At 38.7% G+C, this 24,937-nt stretch overlaps 1 protein-coding gene across 3 annotated transcripts in view; it reads left to right on the top strand.

Moving 5' to 3' along the window:
* LOC126481235 (coiled-coil domain-containing protein 102A) overlaps positions 1 to 24,937 on the top strand; it is a 152,677-nt gene that overhangs the window by 94,687 nt on the left and 33,053 nt on the right. The window contains exons 7-9 of one of the 3 annotated variants that reach the window (XR_007587534.1): positions 2,590 to 2,786; positions 13,719 to 13,796; positions 22,147 to 22,261. Coding sequence is in view for 1 of the 3 variants with exons in the window: in XM_050104848.1 (XP_049960805.1) it covers positions 2,590 to 2,786; positions 13,719 to 13,796 (275 nt within the window). In the remaining 2 variants the exon portion in view is untranslated. Of the gene's footprint in view, positions 1 to 2,589; positions 2,787 to 13,718; positions 13,797 to 22,146; positions 22,262 to 22,726; positions 22,819 to 24,937 lie in introns of all 3 variants that reach the window. The other 2 variants (XR_007587533.1, XM_050104848.1) reach the window with 2 other exon arrangements.

Raw genomic sequence — 24,937 nt, 5'->3', positions numbered from 1 at the left:
ACACCAAATGCCACTTTTTTTGAAAGTAAGTTTCTTTGTAATGTGGGTTGAGGTATAAGAATTCCTTAGATTGATTTCCATTTTGTGTGCCTTATCTGTTTCGCAGACATTTTCTTCTCAATAGTTGTCTTGTTACTACAAATGAGCACTGAAAATAGAAAGTTCGAACACACGAAGTCAACAGGCCACACTGGTGTATACAAGTCATTTGGGAAAAAGCAGTGTTAGAATGCTTAGGGAGATGGAGGGGGAATGCACTGCTATTGGGATGGGAGGCAGGGGGGTGCAGCTGCTGGCAAGCACTGCGACTATTTGGTAGTGCTTAAATTTTCACATTTTCCCAGCCCTGCCATAGCATATGGGGAAGACATTTCTCCACCATATTCTTTATTCTCTCAGCCTTGCCATAGGGTATGGGTAAAACATTTCTCCACCTTATTCTTTCCTCCATGAGTGTCAGTCTTTCAGGGAATGCAGAAGAGTTTCTGATGAGTTTGGAATATTGAAGATGGTTATTGACATTCTGAAAATGTGAGGTAGGTTCTGAGGCGCTCACGGATAATAAATTAGTATGAGCATTAGCTGCAAAAGATGAGTTTTTGGGATCAAGTCCCATTCAATTTCAAGCAGTTTTAACTTATCCAAATGTTTCATTATAGTGCACATGTCAGATGTCACTGTAGAATCAAAAGTGTCATTCTAGAAACATCATTATACTGTAGCTGAGCCATTTCTCTGCATGTTCTTTTTCAAAGAGTAATAGTCCAACAAGGTACATATTAGAAATACTGTGGAGTCTGGAAAGTAAGAGATGTTTACTAGGAGCTGAAAGCTGTGAGTTACGTCTAAGTAGTCAGTTGGTAAGAACATTGCCCATGAAAGGTAAGATTCTGGGCTTAAATACTTGTCCATCTCAAAGTTTTAATCAATCAGATATCGGTATAATAGCTCACACTCCACTAATGAGTGAGAGCAGGTTCTAGGCAAGACAGTGTAGGACCTACATATGTGGGCAATAATTTTTTTGGTGTTACAATTATAATATTTTTACTGACCCATAGTGCCATGGTGGTCTAGTGGTGGAGCACTAGACTCCAGCCGTGGAGATCTTGCGCACAATCTTGGACAGGAACAAGGAATTTTCCTTGTCCCATTTCTTCTAGGATAGCTCCAGGTTCACTCAGCCTGCTATCACATTTAGTGTTTGTGGTGGTCTTTCCTAGGGGAAGAGGGGAGGGCGTGGGTGAAAGACAGCCAGGATAATTGGCTCGGCTCACAATCATTACCCTCCTCGTGCCACAGTGGAAAAAAAAGGTTGCAGAGTACCTGCAGTCAGGCCAGAAGCCTGTTCATGAATTGAGCACCACAGACTTCACTCATACTGACCCATAGCTAAATGTACGAGCCTGAGGAATCATGTTTCCACAAAGATAGAAAAAAGAAATAAGTGAAATGTTCATATCGTTTTCTGTTGGCTTCAGTAAAATTCATCGAGCCATGACTAAGGATGGATTCATTGAAGCTGGCGTTGGGTGAGGTCAAATTTAAATGATTTACCAGAAATCAAGAAGTTTTTACAATAAGCTGCAGTCACTACCATTCATGGTTTGTTATTGTGACTGACATTTCGTGAAAGCGTTTATACTAAGAATGCACAGAAATAATATTTTGGATAGACAGCATAGTTGCCATTTAGGAATAGATTAAATGAAGCAAATGGACATATAATATTGTGGACGGCCAAAAATAGACAAAAAAATTCAGCAAATGGTTTCACAGTATAAACCATTAAATTAAGTTCACCATGGCCTTTTCATGTTTCGCTGAAAGCAGTGGCAACCATGGGAAAGACTTCACGTTGGTTATGGTGGACCGCTATGGGACTTATCAGGACTTGTAAGTGTTGATGTAAATCGATGATTTTCATACATAATGGAGATGTCATAAATAACTTCTTAATCCAAGTTATTTGAATTGCAGAAAATATTAACCATGGAATGACTCTCCTAAATATTGCTTTCTATTGACACACAATTCACACTAAAGTCTTAAAAGAATTTTATAGCCTAAATGGCATGCGACATTTGATTGCAGTTCATTTTCAGTCAGCTTCAGTGAAGGAAGGTGAAAGATTTGTTTTTATTTTCAAATAAACCACAGAAAAATAGTAACAGGTGGAGTGAGTAAGAGAAATACCTCGCAGAATATGCTGTCTGTTCAAACAATTCTGAATCCAATAACTGTAAAGTCCACAGTTGAATTATTACACACAACAACCAAGAATTTGTTTATCACATGTTGTATCGCCAAAGAATGAAGATAAGTAAAAAAAGAAAAAAGGCTGTACTTCAGAGTTCAGTTTGGTTATCCCATTCATACTAGAATCTGTCTATGAGGACTGTGTAAAATGATATCAGTGGTTGCAGCACACGCTGATGATAATCTTTTACAGTTTCCTATTTTCCTTCTTCCTTCTTATCACTTCACCAGAGAAAGACTATACATAACGTACTTACTAGTTGCCTTCACATTTTTTATGGACTCTATAAGATATGTATAAGGTGTACAATATGTTTTTCTTTTTTCTAGGAGCTGACTGAACTGAAACAGGCACACTCAAAGCTAAAAAAGGTATTTCAAGAAAAGTCAACAGAACTTGCACATGCAGCAAGACGGGCAGAACAGTACGAGGCAGAAGTAAAGAGACTGCGTGCTCGTGTTGAGGAAGTGAAAAGGGAACTAACAGCAGCAGAGGATGAAGTTGATGCTGCCTCAAACAGCATACGGTAAGTTACAGTTTGATTGTCTTTTCGGCACACACTTGCCCATTTTATGTGGATGAACAAGCCTCTCTCTCTCTCTCTCTCTCTCTCTCTCTCTCTCTCTCTCTCTCTCTCACACACACACACACACACGCACATGCGCAAACACACACACTTTTTCATTTTATTCTGACGAAAGCGATGTAAAATCTCGTGTTTGAATACATTTTTGTGTTGTACAAGACATCATTGATTTTAAAAGGCTGTGTCTATTCATTTTTATCTGAATACCCACCTTAAACATGGAGACTGTTACTTGATAAGCAAACCTCTTTGCCTTTACACATGTCTGCCTGTGTCTGTATATGTGCGGATCGGTATGTGTGTGTGTGTGTGTGTGTGAGTGTATACCTGTCCTTTTTTCCCCCTAAGGTAAGTCTTTCCGCTTCCAGGATTGGAATGACTCCTTACCCTCTCCCTTAAAACCCACATCCTTTCGTCTTTCCCTCTCCTTCCCTCTTTCCTGATGAAGCAACCTTGGGTTGTGAAAGCTTGAAATTTGTGTGTGTGTTTGTGTGTTTTTTATTGTGTCTATCTACCAGCGCTTTCTCGTTTGGTAAGTCACAGCATCTTTGTTTTTTAATATATTTTTCCCACGTGGAATGTTTCTTTCTATTATATTCATATGGATATAGTTGTTTTGATATTAACAGTTTCATAGCCAAATTAGACATTGTAATGCTTCAGTCAGTTACCGTATTTGTAAGTAAATATAAAAAAGAATGCCAAAGTATCTACATCTAAATTGACATCTACACTCTCCAAGCCACCATGAGGTGCATGGCAGAGGGTACGCACCATCGTACCAGTTATTAGGGCTTCTTCCCATTCCATTCACATATGGAGCACGAGAAGAATGATTGTTTGAATGTGTCTGTGCAAGCAGTAATTATTCTAATCTTATCTTCACGATCCCTATATGAGCAATATGTAGAGGGTTGCAGTATATTCCTAGAGTCACCATTTAAAGCTGGTTCTTGGAACTTTGTTAATAGACTTTCTTGGAATTGTTAATGTCTATCTTTTTAGAGTATTCCAGTCAATTCCATTAGCATCGCTCTGACGCTTTCGCAAGAATTTAACACATCTGTTACCATTTGTGCTGCCGTTCTCTGTATACATTCCATATACACTGTTAATCCTATCTGGAATGGGTCCCAAACAGTTGAGCAATATTCTAGAACTGGTATCACGTGTGATTTGTCAGCAATCTCCTTTTTAGAATGATTGCACTTTCCCAGTATTCTACCAATAAAGCATGAACATTCCATTTGATATCCCTACAAAAAGGTTACACGCAGGTATTTGTATGAGTTGGCCGATTCCAGCAGTGACATGTTGATATTATAGTCATTGGATACTACATTTTTTGCTTTGTGAATGGCAAAATTTTACATTCCTGAAGATTTAAAGCAAGTTTCCAATCTCTACACCACTTTGAAATCTTATCAAAATCTGACTGAATATCTGGGAACTCCTTTCAGATAGAACTGCAATATAGATAACTGGTGGAACTCCTTTCAGATAGAACTTCAATATAGATAACTGCATTATCTGCAAAAAGCTTGATGTTGCTCTTAATATCGTCTGCAAAGTTGGTAATATTCAACATGAACAACAAGGGTCTCAATACACTTCCCTGGGGCACACTCGAAGTTACTTCTATATCTGAGGATGACTCTTCATCCGAGATAACATGTTGCATCCTCCCTACCAAAAAGGCCTCAATCAAATCACAAATTTCAGTTGATACCCCATATGATCGTACTTTTGACAAATGAGCATAGGTGTGATACTGTGTCTGGTGCTTTTCGGAAACCAAGAAATAGAGCAGCTACCTGATTGCTTTGATGTGAAGCTTTCATTATGTCATGTGAGAAAAATGCGAGTTGGGTTTCACATGATTGATATTTTCGAAATCCTTGCTGGTTGGCATTGAAGAGGTCATTCTGTTCAAGATACCTCATTATGTTTGAACTCAGAATACATTCTAATATTCCACAACAAATCCATGTCAAGGATACTGGACAGTAGTTCTGTGGATCATTTATACAACCCTTCTTGTACACTGGTGTGACCTGTGTCTTTTTGCAAGAGGGATTTATAACAGATTATATTTGGAAGGCGGTCTAACTCAGCCTCAAATTCAGTATAGACTCAGACAGGGGTTCCATTGGGCCCTGGAGCTTTGTTCAATTTTAATGATTTCAGCTGTTTCTCAACACCACTGGCACTAATACTGATTTCATTCATCTTTTTAGTGGTGCAAGGATTAAACAGGGGCAACTCTCGTAGATTTTCCTTCATAAAGGAAGATTTGGAAATGGAGTCAAGCATTTCAGCTTTTGCTTTGCCACCCTAAATTTCATTTCCTGTCTCATCCAATAGGGACTGGACACTAACTTTGGTGCCACTTACATATGACCAGAATTTCTTTAGGTTCTGTGAAAGATCACATGACAATATTCTGCTGTGGTAGTCATTGAAGGCTTCACACATTGTTCTCTTGATAACCAACCACGTCTCATTCAGTATCTCTCTATATGTTGCCCTACGCTTTGGTTTAATGTCTGTTTCTTTAGAAATTTCTTTACAGTGACTGTAGACCATGGAGGTTACCTCCCATTATGATCTGTTCGGTATATATCTATCCAGGGCATGGTCAACTATTTTTTTAAACTGGAGCCTGAGTTCCTCTACATGCTCCTGCCCTGTGTTGAAAGTTTCAAGTTCCTCATTGAGACATGACACAACTGACTTTTTATCTAGTTTACTGAACATGTATATCTTTCTTCTTGTTTTAGTTGTCCTTTGTACTTTGGTGATCATTGTTGCCACAACTGCATTATAGTCACTGTTACCAGTTTTGATGTGGACATCCACAAAGAGGTCAGTTGTATTTGTTGCCATTAGATTCAGTATATTTCCGCCATGAGTGGGGTTCGTAACTATTTGTTCTAGTAGTTTTCATAGGAGGCATTTTGTAAAGTTTCACAGGATGTTTTATCACTCTCGCTGCTAACAGAAGTGCAATTTTCTCAATTAATTGTTAGATGATCAAAGTATCCACCAATGATTTCAGTATGACTGGGAACTTGAGTACAAGTGAACTGAGGTTTCTCTAAATTTTCGGTTACATCAGGAGATGCGCCTGGTGGGCAATAGAAGGATCCAATTACCCTTTTATACATACCCCTGATACTGGGCCTTGCCCAAACAATCTCACATACAGGTTCAATCTCTACCTCGATGGATTTGAGTTTCTAGGCTGGTGTGACAAATATGCCATCTCCATTTCCCATTTGCCTATCCTTTCCATATGCACTTAAATTTTCCCCAAAAATCTCACTGCTATAATTTCAGGTTTTTAACCAGCTTTCTGTATCAAGTATTATGTGAGATTTACTGCTTTCTGTGGGAACTTCAAACTCTGACACTTTGTTGTGAATACTTTGCCAGTTTACCATTAGGATTTTAATACTCTGACCTGTGGAGACTATTATTTTGATCGTTATGTGGATTGTATGGATAGTCACTTCATCTAAAAAAAACCTTGTGTGTGTGCATCCCGTACACTGTCAGCTACCTGAGTGGCAGCTTCTGGTGTGTAGTGCACACCGGATCAATTTAGGGAGACCCTACAGTTCTCAACCATATGGCGCAAGTTCAGGAAGTCACAGTCTAGCCTGTCACAGAACTTTCAAAGTTTGTCGTTCAGTCCTTCCTTTTTGACTTAGAACCAAAGCGTCACATTCAGTTCAGGGGACAATGCTGTAAATTGTGAGCTTTGTTGAAACTCCATGCGCAAGGCTAGTCTTCTCAACCTTATCTGCCAGTCGCTGGGATTACTCGAGAATGACCTTGGTGCCCAGACGACAGTCGTCATTTGTTCGAATGTGCCCTACAATCTGCAGGTACTGGAATAGCCTCTTTAGTGTGTTAAATGAGGCCCCTAGACATACATAATGAGTGCAGCTGCTGTCCATTCCTGTCCCTTGCAGCCATTTCTGTAAGGGGTACCATCATTAACCATACATTTGAACTGCCGACAATTAATAGACCGGTACTCAATTTGTTTGCCTCCTCCTGACACTGGATGAAACAGATTTTCCCAAAACAGGTGAAATGAGTTCCACTGGCTCAGTTTCAGTGAAAGACAGGACTTCAAACTTGTTGGTAGGGAGGATCGGTACAACACCCTTAGTCCTCACTGGTCCCCATCCACCCTGTACAGGATGCATAGATCTGCCACTGACCTGCCACCCACCATCAAGTGGACAACTAATGACAGATTCTGTAGTTTCTGCAGAGGAGACAAGATCCACGGGAGAGGCTAGTATTCTGGTCCAGGTATCATAGACAAGCAACTCATAGGAGCTCTTCCAAAGCACAGATTTGCAGCAGCTACCAATCGTTTGAAAGTAGCCAGGGTGATTTCCAGCTGCTCATGAATGTCAACCAACTTATCCCATATTCAAGAACAGCATTCACAGTGGGGCTGCATTTTTGCTGGTGCAATATTGTATAAGACAGTGAACAAGTAACTTTAAATTAAGCCCACTGATTATCTTTTAATCTGTTGAGCTAAAATGTTGCTAGATCCCTATAAGAACTGAAGCAAATACACATTTTTTTTAAAACAACAACAAAAAAACTATGTGGTAAAAACTACTAGTTTACTAAAATGTTTTGAGGCTAATTATAGTTGTTTTCTCACACAAAAACAGAGTTAATTTATGGTAAATGCAGATAATATGTAGGGCTATTCTTCTTTAAAGGGAAAGTAGCTGTAATGCAATATGTTTGTTTGAAAATCTGCTACAGTGACTAAATCGTAGGTCCTGATTTGTTACAAATTGCTCGTAGATTATGAAAGGGACAATGGTAGCTTCCAAAAATTCTCAAAAATACATGTTTATTGGTGTTGATATACAATAAAGTTCAGGGGTGATGTAGTTTTTGGCGGAACTGTGAGCCACAAACACTGATTTGCTTTGAAATAAATTACGTATCCAAAATACTCGAACCAGTAACTTATGAAAATATAGTTTTGTAACCGTCCAAAAGTTCTCAAAACTATCTATTTCTCATACAATTGTGCAGTGAAATTAGAGAATGATTGTTTTGAATGAGGATAGGCCTACTGTTCTCAAAAATTTTAAAAGAGCACAATTAAGTTTAAGCCTACAATTAATGATAACTGTATGATGAGTTTATTGTGGCACATGTGAATGTTCAAATTTTCGCAGTATATCACAGTACAAATGGATATTGATACAATCAATGAAAGATTATGTTGTGTTTTGAAAGCAGCTGTCTGTCCGTTTAGTAAGCCAGCCAGTCAGGCTCCAGCTTAGAATTGATATACAACTACAGAACGGCAAGTTAAGTGTTTATCTTTTTTATGACTTACTCGTAGTATATTTATTAAATTTTGTGTGTGTTTTTCTGTTATGACATTTAATCTCTCGTGTTTGTAAATGTAAATTCATTCACTCTGTAACGCAGTAGTTACTCACTGAACAGCCAGCTACATAGCTTATTAAGCATCAGCCTCAATTGATGACACACCAGGAGGGTAGCAGGTCACATATCTAGACTTCTGTCTGCTTTTGTTGTTAACCTCTTCAGTCAGTCTTCCAAGAATGGCTATGATGAGTGCTTTATTTGTGCGGACGTAGGAGGAGCTGGCCGCAGTTCGCAAACAGCTGAATGGAGTTTTGGCTACAGTAGTCACCTTAAGGCTGCTGCCTCGAGAGTGTAGTGGTGGCGGAGTACGTGATATTTCACATGGGCCACCTCAAGTGTCACTTGTTTTGCCCATGGTCTCTGCTTCCGAGTTCCGAGGCACCTCCTGGTGCACCCGATGCCGTGAATTCTCCCTCACAACAGGGTGAGTGGCAGGTGGTAACGCATTCACGTCCCTCGAGGTGGAGGGCCAATGTGGAGAATGGACACGACCTCGCCCATTCACCCTGTAAGTGGACAGGTCAGCAGGATCCGAGCAGGTACATGTGGGGAGGGGTTTACTAGTTATTGGGAGCTCCAATGTTAGGTGCGTTATGGACGCCCTTAAGCAGATAGCATTCAGGGCTGGAAAGAAAGCCCATGTACACTCAGTACATCTGCCGGGGGGTGCTCATCCGAGATGTGGAGGCAGCCTTTACTGTGGCTATCAAGCGTGCAGGGTGCAGTCATCTGTGAGTTGTGGCTTACATCGGCACTGACGATGCCTGTCACATGGGTTCTGAGGCCATCCTCAGTTTGTACAGGAGGCTGGTGAAAGTGGTTAAGATGGAGGTGGTTAAGACTGCTGGCCTCACACACAGGGTGCAAGCAGAGCTCACAATTTGCAGCATCATTCCCAGAGTTGATCAGGGTCCTTCGGTTTGGAGCCGAGTGAAGGGTCTCAACCAAAGGCTTCATCAACTCTGTGACGCTCTTGGCTGCAGATTTCTAGACCTGTGTTATTGTGTGGGGATTTGGTGGACTCCCCTTGATAGATCAAGGGTGCAGTACACAAAGATAGCAGTTACTCAGGTAGCAGATTACTTGTGGTGTGCACATGAGAATTTTTTAGGCTGGGCAATAGATTGAGGTGCTCTGATGAACACTCGCCAGCCGATATACAGCAAGGGAAGTCAAACAGCATTCAGAATAAAGACAATTCGACTGCCATATTTTAGCAGTAAATAGTCAAAGTATTCATAATAAAGTTCCGGAATTACAGCCCACTTGGAAAGTTCTTGTGCTCAAGATATTCTTGGGACCGAGAGCTGGCTGAAATCCAAAGTGAAAAGCTCTGAGATATTTAGCAAGTTATGGAATGTGTACTGGAAAGACAGATCAGAGATCGTAGTAGAGGGAGTGTTCATTGCAGCTGACAAAATTATCATCTCTAGTGAGGTCAAAGTTTAGTGTGACAGTGAAGTTATCCGGTCATGTATAACAGGTGTAGATGAAACCAAATTAATTGTTGGATGTTTTTACTGACCACCCAACTCTGCTGTGACAGTTCTCAAAAGTATAGGATCAATCACGTGTAAATACCAGATCATGCAATACTAGCTGGAGGTGACTTTAACTTACCAAGATACACTGAGATGTTGATGGATTCATTGTAAGGGCACAGACAGACAGTCATGCAAAATACTTTTGAACGCATTTCCTGAGAAGTGTCTTGAGCAGCTAGCTTGGCAGCCCTCACACATTGGAAATATCTTAGACCTTGTAGCTACAAATAGGCCAGACCTCATTGACTGTGTCAGTATAGCTACGGTGATTAGCACTGTGATGTCACTATAGCAGCTATGGATACGAAAGTTAATAAATCAGTCAAGAGGGCTAGGAGAGTATTTCTGCTAGATAAGAGTAGATAATCAGTTATTGCGAGGGTAATTCCAAAAGGAAGGTCTCCTATTTTTATTATAAGTACACAGACCTGTTTATTTCTACAATGGTTTACATCAGTTTACAGCTTGAACATTTAGCTATGTATCGGCATAATCACCATTTCTGTCAATGCATTTTTGTAGATGGTGTGACAGTTTTTGTATGCCCATGTCATACCAGCTTGCCGCCTTGCTGTTCGGAAAGTTGTTGCTTGGTCTCAGGTGTAAAGTGGTATGCCAAGGTTTCGTCACCCTTTACAATTAAGTCCAGAAAGATGTCCTGTTCGGCTGCAAGGCAATGAAGAAATGTGCGGGAAGCATCAACTCGTTGCTCAACTCATTGCGGTAGTTCAATGTTTCCGTTAAAATTCTGTGAATGGTGCTTCGGGAGACCCCAGGAACCAACGTGCAGAGATCTTCCAGGGTGATTCGCTGATCTTCATGCATGCTTTGCTCAACCTTCAGCACTGTCTCATCAGAAACTGAAGGTCTCCCGCTTCTTTGTTCATCGTAGGTTTCGGTCCAACCTGCTGCAAACACTCTACACCACTTTTGAACATTTTTGACATCCATGCACAACTCACCATACACTTTCATCAATTGGCAAAGGATTTCAATCAGTGCTGTGCCCTTTGCTTTCAAAAACCGAATAACTGCTTGCAATTCGCACTTGGCGGTAACATCCAACGGGAGCTCCATTCTCAACAGCTGCCAAACCAAGACTGAGCGCCTCAGCGCGACGTGCGCATGTTTACACACAGCGCATGAAGCACTCTTCATAACAGTGTGACCAACTGCCACACAAACAGAGTTCTGTACTTATAAAAAAATAGCAGACCTTACTTTTGGCATTACCCTCGTAGTATCTCACTTAGACAGTGAATTGTCATCGATTAGTTCCAGTAAGATGGATGTAGAGAAATTATTGGCAAATTGTAAGCAGGTTGTAAATCGTGGTCTGCCAAGTTATGTGGCTAGTAAGTGGATAAAGGATGGAAGAGACTCACCGTGGTTTAATAATGAAATTCTGAGGATGCTGAGGAAGCAGAGGCTGTTGCACTCTTGGTTCAAAAGGGAATGCACAAATGATAACAAGCGAAGGTTAGTAGAGATTCGGGTGTCTGTGAAAAGATTTATCTGCAAAGCACACAACATTTACCACCGTCACACCTTAACCAAAGATCTGGCGGAAAACCCAAGGAAATTCTGGTCTTATGTAAAGTTGCTAAGTGGGTCTAAGGATTCCATTAAGTCCCTTGTTGACCAGTCTGGTGTGGTAGTTAAGGATGCAAAAGGACAGCCAAAGATTTAAATTTCACATTCAAGAAGTCGTTCACATTGGAGATTCATACAAAAATAGCATTATTTGAGCATTGGACAGACTCCCATTTGGACAACATAGTAATCAGCATCCCTGGTGTAGAGAAACAACTGAAAGATTTGAAAGTAAATAAATCACTAGGTCCAGATGGAATCCCAGCTCAATTTCACAGAGAGTACCCTATGGCATTGGCCCCTTACCTGCATTGTTTTTATCATGAATCTCTCACCCAGCACAAAGTCCCAAGCAGCTGGAAAACGCCGCAGGTGACTCAGTATATAAGAAGGCTAAAAGAACAGACCCACAAAACTACAGACCAAACTTCTGTTTGCTGCAGAATCCTTGAACGTATTCTCAGTTCAAATATAATATATTTTCTTGAGACTGAGAAATTTATGTCCACAAATCAGTATCTTTTAGAAAGCATTGCTTGTGCAAAACTCAGATTGCCCTTTTCTCACATGATATACTGTGAACAACGGATGAAAGGCAACAGGCAGATTCCATATTTATAGATTTCCGGAAAGCATTTGACATGGTGCCTATTATAAGCTGTTAACAAAAGTACAAGCATATGAAATAAGTTCAAAGATATACAAGTGGCCCGAAGAGTTCCTAAGTAATAGAACCCAGTACGTTGTCCTCGATAGTGAGTGAGTATTGGAGACAAGGGTAAGGGTGTTGTCAGGAGTGCCCCAGTTAAGTTTGATAGGACAGCTATTGTTCTCTATATACATAAATGATTTGGCAGACAGCGTGGGCAGCAATCTGCAGTTGTTTGCTGATGATGGTGTGGTGTACAGTAAGGTGTCGAAGTTGAGTGACTGAAGGAAGATACAAGACGACTTAGATAAAATTTACAGTTGGTGTGATGAATGGCAGCTAGCCCAAAATTGGAAAACTGTAAGTTAATGTAGATTAGTAGGAAGATCAAACCCATAATGTTGAGATGCAGTATTATTAATGTTGTACTTGACACAATCAAATCATTTAAATATCTAGACGTAATGTTACAAGGTGATAAGAGATGGAATGAGCGTGTGAGAACTGTGGTAGGAAAGGCGAATGGTTGACTTCGATTTATTGGAAGAATTGTAGAAAAATAGAGTGGTTCACTTGTAAAGGAGACCGCACATTGAGTACTGCTCGGGTGTTTGGGATCTGTACCAAGCCTGGGTGAAGGAAAACATCGAAGCAATTCAAAGGCGGGCAGCTACTTTTTTTTGCGGTAGGTTTGACCAACACGTAAGTGTTACAGAGACGCTTCGGCAACTCAAATGGGAATCCCTGGAGGGAAGGTGACATTCTTTTCGAGAAACTCTATTAAGAAAATTTAGAGCACTGGCATTTGAAGTCAACTGCCACATGATTCTATTGATGCCAAAACGCATTGCGCGTAGCTTTTCCCTCACTCTGTTTGCAAGTGGAACAGGAAAGAAAATGACTAGTAACGGTACAGGGTACCCCACGCCATGCTCTGTGTGGTGGCTTGCCAGAGTATCTATGTAGATGTAGATATAGATGTAGATGTAGAAATAACGTGAACATTAAAATATGTGTATCTGAAATTTTAAATTGGCACACAATCTTGTACACGCAGTCTCACAAAACCAAAATTCCAGAGTTGGCCATCATATATAAATAAATGTGCTTATTGCACGGATTTTTCATTTAGGTGATTTGTGCACACTTCTACATTGACGTCTCAGAAGAACAACACTGTAATGTGAGTTTATCTTAATCAAAATTGCTAAAATGTGCAGCACCGCCAAAGCACATCTTTTGTCTGTTGCAGCTAACAGTAGCAGCTGTTGTAAAATTTTAGATTTCCAGATTTCTTGTACTAGTCTTTCTTTATCCATGTATTTTAGATGTTTGTTTATTGTTTTTATTTCCAAAATTAGGGCATAAGTGACTTAAGTGGGTGATAACATCATCATTCTGTACAGAAGTTTTTGAATTACTTATTATTGTATTGTTTGGGTTTGGGATAGTATGTTTGCTTTTTCTTGTAGAAGTACCACTAGTAATTCATAATCCTTATTCTAAATATTCCAATAACTTTGAATAATATTGTTCAATACTGGAAGAATCAATTCAGCTCGTGTGTAGCTTTCTCAGTACATTGACATTCAGATGCTTGAAAATTACATAATTTGTTCATACAACTACTTTTTTTTCTAGAAAACTCCAGAGAGCAAATGATGAATTACAGGAACAAGTAGAGACGCTGCAGGTACAACTTGAACATTTGCACTCCAGGTGTGTAATATGTTATGCTATGATTAAAAAGCTAATCTTGTTAGTATGTATTTGTTCATTTCGTTTGTTTCTGAATGTAAAAGAACTGACTGATTTCCCTGTTCCCTACTTTCCCCTACTCCTTCCTCTCCCACCTCTTCCCTTCAACTTCCTCCTGCCCCCTTTTTTCATGTGTGTGTGTGTGTGTGTGTGTGTGTGTGTGTGTGTGTGTGTGTGTGTTTTCTCAACAGTTGTTAAAGCAGATTGATTTGACAAAAGACACACATTGATCATATTGTTTAGTTGGCAGGTGAACTTAAGAAAAATGTTTCTTCAGATGAGAAATGCTCACTGGAAAGAGAAAAATGTTTCCTTCAAAATTGTCAAGCTGAGCTCAATGTATGGTTTCTCAAGTCTGTCAAGCTAATTAAGAAGAAGGCTTCTTTTAGAATGAGATTTTCACTCTGCAGCGGAGTGTGCCCTGATATGAAACTTCCTGGCAGATTAAAACTGTGTGCTGGACCGAGACTCGAACTCGGGACCTATGCCTTTCGCAGGCAAGTGCTCTACCAACTGAGCTACCCAAGCACGTCTCACGCCCCGTCCTCACAGTTTGGAAGGTAGGAGACGAGAGACTGGCAGAAGTAAAGCTGTGAGGACGGGGCGTGAGTCGTGCTTGGGTAGCTCAGTTGGTAGAGCACTTGCCCGCGAAAGGCAAAGGTCCCGAGTTTGAGTCTTGGTCCGGCACACAGTTTTAATCTGCCGCGAAGTTTCAAGGCTTCTTTTGTTTGAAGAGATATCTGAAGTTATTCAAAACACTTTTCTGAAAATCATAAAAAGCATATAATTTGGGAAACTGCTGATGACTGAAATATATTCCCTGAGATTCAAAGCTGTCATCATGGCAAAGTTACTGCAGGACTGGTAAAATAAGTAGACAGTTTTCATCTTCAGTAACTGTACCAGTAGACTGCCATGTCATACCTATTAATATTGTCTGCTAGGTGACTGGTGTGTGAGAAGTGTCCGATAAGTAAGTTTCCCTGTTTTACACATTACTCAGTTTATCATGTTGAAATAATTTTATTGCCATCATTCAATATTTTTGTTGCTTATGTATATAGTCACCATGTTTTTGCAAGCATTTGTGGTAACATGACAAGCTTTTCCAAACCAGTGTTGTACCAGATCAATTCCTGTGTTCGTAATCCAGCTGACAGACCCAGGTCTCATCTCCAGTGACAAGTCATTTCAAGAAAAGATCTCTGCTTTTCTGATGCATTTCCAGAAACATTCTGGTTGACTCCATCTGTTGCTGCTTGGCAGATTAACTGTTCTTGATTCCTCAGAATGAGTCATATCATCCTATCCCTTTTCATCAGTCTTAACCAAGGATTTGTGTTTGGCCTTGTCTTTTGCCTTGTTATTCCTCAGCTGTCTTGACTATTTCGTCTCTTAAAATTACCTGTTCAGCATCTGTTGTATTTCTTTCACATATTCACTCAGTTGTTTCCTAATGTTTCAGTTTTGATTCTCAACAATATCAAGTCATTGTGACATACCCAGATCCCATCTTAATTTCTTACTTTTATGTGGTTTTTTATTAAAAAAAATAAAAATAATAATCAGCAGTTTGTAACATTGTTTGAGTCCACAGCTGTGCCTGGGAATACAGGGTGTATCAAAAGGAATCATCCAGTTTAAAAAAATTGTAACTGTTGTGTGAACAATGTACTGTTGGAAAGAGCAAACTCTTGAGCTTTACATGGTTCCCTCTAGGTAACAGCAGTGGCACCCACTTCAGTTCTAATAAAAATGGTGTCGGGTCAACAGAAAGCATTTTGTGTTTTATGTTTTGCACAGTGCGGGCCATTAATAACTGTAGCATGGCCTCCGTACCAGATATGGTGTGGATTCTCCTACAGCACAGAGCATTAGACAATGGCATGAACAATTCCGAGAAACAGATTGTTTGTGTAAAGGCAAATCACTGAGCCGTCACTGAGGATCTAACACGAAAGTCGAACGCATCCACCATATTTCCGCAAGGAGTCCATAGAAATCTGTTTGCCTTGCAGCTCGACAGTTCAACTTGCCCCGATGTCTGTCAGGCATGTGTTGTGTTGATGTGTACACATGAAACCATGCAAAGTTCAGCTACTGTAAGCTCTTCATGAAGATGACAAACAACAATGTGTGGACTTCTGTAATTTCGTTCTTCGCAAGGTGGAGGATGACTATTTTCTTCCATCTTAGTGTTTAGTGATAAGACAACATTCCATTTAAATGGAAAGGTGAACCGTCATAATGTGAGAATATGGGGTACAGAACAACCACATGAAGCTGTACAACATGAGAGGGACTCTCCAAAATTGTGTGTTTCTCTCAGTTTCATAGAAAAGATGTATGGTCCATTTTTCTTTGCTGAGTACACTGTTATAGGAAGCACATATTTCAATATGCTTGAGAACTTACATTTCCCATAGTTGGAGACAACTTGATTTACCAGTAGGATGGGGCACTGCCACACTGGCATCTGGAAGTGTAGGAATTTCTAGATAAAAGGATTACTGAACGATGAATCGGTCGCACTGAACCAAATGATACAGCCTTACATTACTGGCCTCCAAGGTCACTGGACCTGACTGTATGTGATTATTTCTTGTGAGGGTTTATAAAAGACTCTGTTTATGTGTCTCTGTTACCAACAACAATGAATAAACTGAGGCATCGCATAACAGCAGCTGTGGAAGCTGTAACCCAAGACATGCTCTCTGTATTGTGGAAACAATTTAGATACCGCATTGACATATTGACGTATGCTGTGCATCTCAAGGGGGGGGGGGGTGAAAACAACCTTTTTGAGTTTCCCATTCATCAAAAAACAAAATTCATTGTATATGTTTATCAGTTTCAGAAATGTAGATGTGCCAAATTAGATGATTCTTTATGATACAAGCTGTATTTTTGCAGTTTAAAATCTTGCTTCCAAATCTCTCAATTACTAGTATATAATTTAATCATCTTATGATTGTCACAGTTCTTCTTATTTCCATGCTTCCTAAGAAAATTGAAGAAGAATTCTGCCTTATAAAAGCCACTTTTGTAGTTTTCAGCCAGATTTGTTTCAGCACACAGGACAATAGACAATATCACAATAGAAAGTGAACACACCATAAAGCAACAAGGAAGACTGGACACAGCTGAATTCAATGCAAACTTAACAGAAGAACTATTGAGAACAAAAACACCACAAAAGAAAACACATTAACACATGAAAAAAATCCTTCAGAAAGATACAGTAGAAATTAACCCAAGAAAATGCCATAATCACAAAATCTGATGAGGGAAAATTAACTGTGCTCATGAAAGAAAAGGATTACATTGACAGAACAGTAGAGTCCATCCAAAGCAACACTATCACAGAATTAACAAATGATCCAACCAACTGATATCAACGAAGCTTACAGAATACCCTGAAAAACATAGAAACAATTTTCAGACACACACAGATTAAAAGAATTATATAGAAAAATCCCAAGGCCCCCATTCTAAAATCATTGCCTAAAATTACAAACCAGGTACACAAATAGCCCTGTGATTGACTTTACCAAAGCACGAACTACTACTTATTGCCTAAAATTACAAACCAGGTACACATATAGCCCTGTGATTGACTTTACCAAAGCACGAACTACTACTTAGCCAACCAAACACACACACACACACACACACACACACACACACACACACACACACACACACCGCTACAGGCAATATAGAAACACACTGAAAACAGTAGTCTGAAGAAACTCAAGTGACTTAATAGAAGAATTTTTTTTTTAATGAAAACATACCAAACACAGCAACATTAATTTCGCTTGACATAAATTCCATGTACACACTACATTCCAACAGAAGAAACCATCACATCATGGAAAGAAATCTCTAGCTACAAGGGAACACACCCACAACAAACGTACAAGAAATATCAGCTGTACTCCAGCTCATCACAGAGCAAAACTACTTCAGATTCAACAACAAATTTACTCTCAACAAGAATGGCTACCTATGGTATCCCCAATCAGTTGCCTCCTACCTGAACTTTTCATCCATCAGATAGAAAATCAGCTCTTTGATGAAATAGTAAAACAATAGTAAAGCAGTACAAAATAAAATATTGGTACAGATACGCAGATTTTAAAAAAAACATTATCTTTGTGAGGACATAAACACAATCCACCACAAATAACAAATATAGTTCACTACTGAAACACAAATGAATGAAAAACTCAGTTTCTTAGATCTCATCATTCACAAGAGAAACAACAATATGAGTTTACAATTTATAGAAAACCTACAACTGCCAGCACCATCATTCATAACCAGTCCAGTCATCCCATAACTCATAAAAAAACCAGCTGCAAATATTTACTACATAGACTGAACAAACATGATTATGTAGAAGAACTGAACACAACAAAACAAATTGCACTGGAGAATGTGTGTGAGACAAAGACTGTAGGTAAAATAAACAACAAAATACAAAAACGGGAAACACACACACACACACACACACACACACACACACACACACACACACAAATGTAAACACAACTCACACACGTATGACCGCAGTCCTGACAGAGACTGTGGTCATGTATATGAGAGTTTCGTTTTCATGTTCTAATGGTTTAATTATTCCGTGTCCTCTCACACAGCGTCTGTGGCTCTTGTGGCAAACACTTGTCGGCGTTGTTCGACTGCCCTGCTTATTGTGTTCTCATTACAAACTTCCAACCTGCACACAGAAACCGGCGGCGCAGTAGATACATTTCCACTCTCTTACTTACTTTTAAAATATCTGGTGTTCGAGACGGTGGAAGGCCGAGTGTCTCTAGAATTTACACCGAAATTCTCGAGTCACTACAAAGAGTGTGTGTGTGTGTGTGTGTGTGTGTGTGTGTGTGTGTTTTGTCTATTTCTGACAAAGGCCTTGTTGGCCAAAAGTCATTTTGTGACAGTCTTTTTGTTATGCCTATCTGCGTCTCAGCATCTCCACTATATGGTGACTGGCAACTACTATTTTTGTAATAATGTTACACCTACCCCAAAAACACACATGATCAGCTTCTAAAAAATACATGCCTATCCAAAACTCTCCTTACTTCCCTCCCTCCCTCCTTATCTTGGAAAAACACACACACAAACTAACTAACTAAATACCAAAAAACAGCAACACTTCAAATCTGCGCACTACATCCCAAACAAGCAAAGACAAATGAACACTACACAATCACAACAACACGTAAAGGTGTTGAAAACTCTGTGCTTGGCACGAAATCATATTAAATGAATGCGTAATGACAAAAACAAAAGAAAGAAGTGTGTTATCTCTACGCAAAAAGTAACAACACCACAGCTTAAAAAAAATTATAAGTAACGTGACAAAAACACTTTAAATAGTGATTCTCTGTTGGAAACGGGTAATAAATAGAAAAATAAAAAATCATTTTTCTGTTTGCAGATGACAAGCTGTAGATGGTATAGTAGACGTAAAGCTACTAGCATAAATGTCCAATAGACCCATGTGAGGTACAGGAACAAATGCATACATCCACTTTATTTCCAAATGTCCTATAAAACTAGAAACTTTAGACATATCATAAATAAACAACATAGAATGCCGCAACTCAGTTATACACATCTCAGCTCTGTACTGTATGGAAACCAATGTAAAAACATTTGAGAACAGTTGCTCATTTTATGAATGTAAATATTTTGTACCAAAAGTTTCTTTACGGCTAACATGTAAAAATTTTGCAAAAGGAAAATAAACAAATCCACTGAAGATAGCACAAAAGGTGCTGAAACATGTCTGGATGAGAACAAAACTACAAAGATGTATTGCATAAGGCAGAATTCCTCTCCAATTATATTATTTATCTGAAAGCTGGTGTCTTCATGTATCTTGTACGTATACAACCATCTTTTATGAATCTTAAACCAAGAACTAGCAGTGACTAAATTGTGCAGTGCAGTGCAGTGCAGTCCAGTGCAGTGCAGAGTTCTGCCCGTTGGCATTCTCTTTACTCTTCCCCTCCCCACCCCATTCCTTTGCCGCACAGGGTAGCCATGCGGTCTGAGCCGCCTTGTCACGGTTCTTGTGGCTTCTCCCATCGGAGGTTCGAGTCCTCCCTCGGGCATGGGTATGCATGCTGTTTAAGTTAGATTATGTAGTGTGTAAGCCTAGGGACTGACGACCTCAGCAGTTTGGTCCCATAGTCCTTACCACAAATTTCCAATTCTTTTCTCATTCCTTGACCTGTTAGTTTTCCTTCACTTTCTATACCCTGAGTCAAAATCCAAACCCTCCATAAAAATTAAATTTCATCTTTCTTACTACTCTGAATAATTTATTTTACCTCATCATACATTTTCTCAGTATCTTCATCATCTGCAGAGCAATTGAGATTTATATTTCTAGCACTGTGTAGTGTTGTGGCTTTGTTGTTCTTAGTAGTTCATAAACATGTCTGTTTTCTTTATTTTTATTACAGCTGGTACTGTTTTACCCCAACTTTATTTTGAGTTTGCAAACCTGTTCTCATGTGACCAGAAGTTCTTTTCTTTCTGCCCAGTATTCCATTAATTCCTACTATACTTAAATCTACCTGTTTTTCTTTTAAAGTTCTCTAATCCCATTAAGGGAGCCATCATTTTATTCTTAGATCTGCAGAGCAGCATTCCCCCTCCCTCTTGATGACAACATTGTCCTTCTCGTAGTCTTTGTCTGGAGATCTGAATGAGAAACCTGTTTTATCTCTGGAATATTTTAACCATGAAGATCTCATTAGGTGCTTGTCATTTGGAAATACAATGGCTTTTGTTTCCTCTTACTTTCAACCTTGCAGCAGTAGCATAGCTATTTTGAGCAACGTTACAAGGCCAGATCACTCTCTAATCGTAGCTGTTTCTTCTGCAACTACAGAAATAATACTGTTCCTCGTCAGGAACCATATGTTGTTCTGGCCTCTCCACAAATATCCTTATGACACAGTCGCACCTGCAGTATGACTATATGCGTTATTTACACATGCAAAACATTCTACAGTGGCAAGGTCCATTCTTCATGAGGGTCTCTGTGCAGCATTGGATAAACGCCTTTCCTAGAACATTTCCTCCACTTTTTCCAGTTCAAAGATGCACACAGTTTCAATATGATGTTATATTGCCTCAGTGTTCAGAAATGTGGAGAGACCACAGTAATGTGCAGTTACATTAAAGATGGGTTGTTCTTGATGGGCTTGTTAAATGGCTAGATTGATCCCCAGATGACTGGACAGATGTGAAGCGCCTTGTACATGGTGACCCCAGTTGACACTACCAAGAGATTTATTGCAGATGTTTAAAAATTGTATCTGTTCCTTGAAATCTGGTAGAATGAGCAACAGTCAATAATACTTTCCTGTCAAGATCACAATTACAAAAATTGAACTGTTATGAAAAGAGAAAATATTAATTATTAAATGATCAAAATGATTTTAAGTTGCCCTACATGGAAGAAAAGACTTTTAACTTGGAGGTCACAGCATCAAATTACCAGACCAGGAGCTACTGAAGACCACACAATATCTTATATAATATCAGAATATTATATTGTGTCCAAATATTTGTAATAGTATCTTGATAATAAATGTGTCCTAATATCTCATTGTAGTTACTTGGTACAATTGCAATTTATGCTCTGTAAAGACTGCTGGTTACCTTGCCGGTTTGAAACAGTGAATGAAATGATCACGCTCCATAATTGAATACTGAAGTATGTGTTTTCTGTGTTGTGATGTAAATGATGTGGATAATGTCAGTTGTCTTTTGATAAATTGTCCATCTTCAGAAGAAGACCAGTCTTTAAATTATGTTCTACAAAGAGAAAGAACAGACAGAAATGTCAATATGCCTAGTTATCTAATTCGTAGATATCTGTTTCTTTGTAGCTAAATATTTTTAAATAGAAAAAAATATTTAAATTCTTTGTACAAAACTCAGTTGTAGAGCGTATTAGATTTTTTCATATTATTTGTCATGTTGACATCTAATTTTTTTGAGACAGAATAATTAATCTATAATGAATCAGCTGCACAAATTCTTTGAACTGTTTATGATATTTGTCAATGTGATCTGTTGCACCATGCAAACTTTTTTTTTTGCTGGAAGAGTGGAGTGTCAAGCAGTACGAAATGAACTCAGTAACCAGAAATTTGGTATTAAACTGAAATTCAGTAGAGTTAATTTAATTATAACTTCATAAGGGTTTGGGAAAGCTAACTCATCTTGTACAGCAGCCAAGCAAGAGAGTGGGATTTTTCAGAGACAGCCTGTGTCTTGAGGAGACCTCCTGAGAGCATGCTGTCCCTGCCAGCGAAGCTCTTGGCAGGGTCCTCTATGGCGACAGCACTGTAGGCACACTCTGAGTGTGTTGCCAGGTAGTGTCATTACACTGCATGCTTGTAGTCACATGTGCTGAATGACAGCTGTTTAGCTGCGATGATTTTTATTTTCCCCCCAAGCAAGTCTCTACTGTATTAGGAAGGCAGTGTTTTTGTTACTGCTTATAAATCTCAGAAATGTTAGTAGCATTTTTACTGTTCCTTTTAAGTGTGCTAAAATATATTAGATATATGGGCCTTAATAGGTATGCTATAGTGTGGAACAATATGAACATTTTACCAACAAAATATAAATAACATCCACCCAAAAGCGTTCTTGTATTCTAGAGCTTTTAGTGTTTTGACTGACTGATGTGTGATCGGCATTAAAAATATTATATGTGCTTTAGCTTTATTGCTGGCATGTCCAGGGTGCATGTAGTTGTTTTCCGTCTGTCAGAGTAGCATGACAGCACATTTCAAATTCATTTCTCTGATGCAAGTTCATGTTCTGGTTGGCAGTAAATATACCAGCTCTGTCACTTTCCTGTGAAAAATGTGGGATGCACCATAATGGACTACTTTCTTACCAGCTTCTGTTAAATGATTACTTGGTAAGTTGTTAGCTGATGCATTTTCGATGCGTGATACTTTATAAAATCAGTTTCTATTCATCTAAATTTCTTAACTGTAGAACACTGTACACTGTTTCAGATTAATGTTATTAGTATCTGATGTAGGCATGGATTGTTGAGGAGTCACAATTAATTCACAGAAGAAAGTGACAATAGCAGTAAATAATTTAGTAGATAGTTTTGTTTATTGAACCTAAGCTTTTGAGTTGTTTACGTTCCTTGTTCAGTAGAATCAGAATCATCTGTAATAATAAGAAAGCTTTTCTTAGTTTGTTGTAGTGAATGTTGGTGATAATGGCGGTGGTCAGTGTGATGGTGGTAGTTGTGGTTGTGGTAGAAATAGTACTCCTGCATGCTAGTTCATATCCATACAACAGATGTCTTCCTTTTGGTATGCTGTGCTGCTGGCTTATCTTGAGGGCCGACTCCTTACATGTCTTTGTCAGTCATATGAAATGTTATAGTACCATGTGTTTATGTTGTTGATGATTGAACACAAAAACAAAGAGAAATTCATCATGGCCTTGTAGAACAAAAGATTTTGCACCATAATAGGTTTATGCAAAGTATACTGCAAGAGAGTGGCTACATTCTTTCTATGTTAAACAGTAATATTTTCGTAATGCATTGGGCAGTTCATGTATTTCATTTTGTATTCTACTGGTTCCTGCTTTAACACTCAGTCCAAAGACTGGTTGGCAGCAGACTTTCAATCTGTATCTCCTTCAACCTTCATCCTTTTTTTATTTTTTATTTATTTATTTTTGAGAAGGACTTCAATTCTGAACTTGTCTTTTTTGCAGTGGTGATCCATAAATTCCACGATCTTCCACTTTTAATGACTTTGTCATTAATGATGCTATATGTCTGTCTGATTTTTGGGAAATCTGGTTATGTACTCCTGTTGAACTAATACATTGGATAAACTGTTAAACTGTGAGAGACATTCAAAGACACCAAAAAATCATGATAGATTTTCTGTGAATATGTTAAGGAATGTTTTAGAATGATTCATTTAACAGTGCTGCACTGCATTAGTCCCTATTCCTGTCCAACTGAGCTGAACATGGATTATTAAACCCCAGGAACATTTTATTGATCAACAATCATTTGCCATAGTGTCTGTTCCAACATTTAGAAAATAAAATCCATTTACTTTGCTGGTATTTATGTTTTGAAAAAGAGTGTAGAGATGTGAACACTAGTAGCTCTTGAATGTAATATTTTTAACTCAAGTTTTTAGTTTTCTTTTCTTTTGTATAGCATGTGTGTTACCCACTTTGTGCCATTGTCCAGTTGACATTTATTTTTGGTTGCTTTGATATTTAGAGTTCTTCATCATATCACACACTGTTTTTGACTGCTTCGTTATCCGACTGAACTAATAAAGTGGTGATGAAATAAAACACTGTATTACAGATTGCATGTGTTATTTTCTAATTAAGAATTCTATTTTTTGTATGCTCTGGTGTGCTGGTTATTATGTAGTTCATGTTTGTTGTAAGATGGTACCACATTAATACTAGCATGATAAATTAAAAACACTGGATTGTAGACTGAAAAAAGACTGTTCTTTGTGAATTGTTTGTTGAGAACAATCAAAGTTCTTCTGTTATCACATAAGTAACAAGATTACCATAAGCAAAGAGTATTTCAGGGTTTTTTTATTTCAAGTAAAATGATTTGGTAATTTTTTCAGTAATTAAATATTCACATTAGTTTTGACTATAAAGTGTTGATTGTATCATTTATAAGATACAGACACAGAAAGAATTGGTACAAATAATGAAGTTACAGCATGACAGATTGGGAAGGAAGTCAACAACAGAAATGTAACAACATATGAGTATCAACATATGGGATGTTTCCAGAATGAAATTTTCACTCTGCAGCAGAGTGTGCACTGATATGAAGCTTCCTCGCAGATTAAAATTGTGTGCTGGATCGAGATTTGAACTTGGGAACTTTGCCTTTCATGGGCAAGTGCTCTACCAACTGAGCTAACCAAGTTTGTGTCTCACGACTCGTCCTCACAACTTTAATTCTGCAAGTACCTTGTCTCCTACCTTCCAATTTTCACAGAAGCTCTCCTGCAAGG

Source organism: Schistocerca serialis, chromosome 5 (assembly GCF_023864345.2).
Source record: "Schistocerca serialis cubense isolate TAMUIC-IGC-003099 chromosome 5, iqSchSeri2.2, whole genome shotgun sequence".
Lineage (NCBI taxonomy): Eukaryota > Metazoa > Arthropoda > Insecta > Orthoptera > Acrididae > Schistocerca > Schistocerca serialis.
The sequence above is the reverse complement of the archived record's forward strand: the minus strand, read 5'-3'. Positions and strand labels throughout refer to the sequence as shown.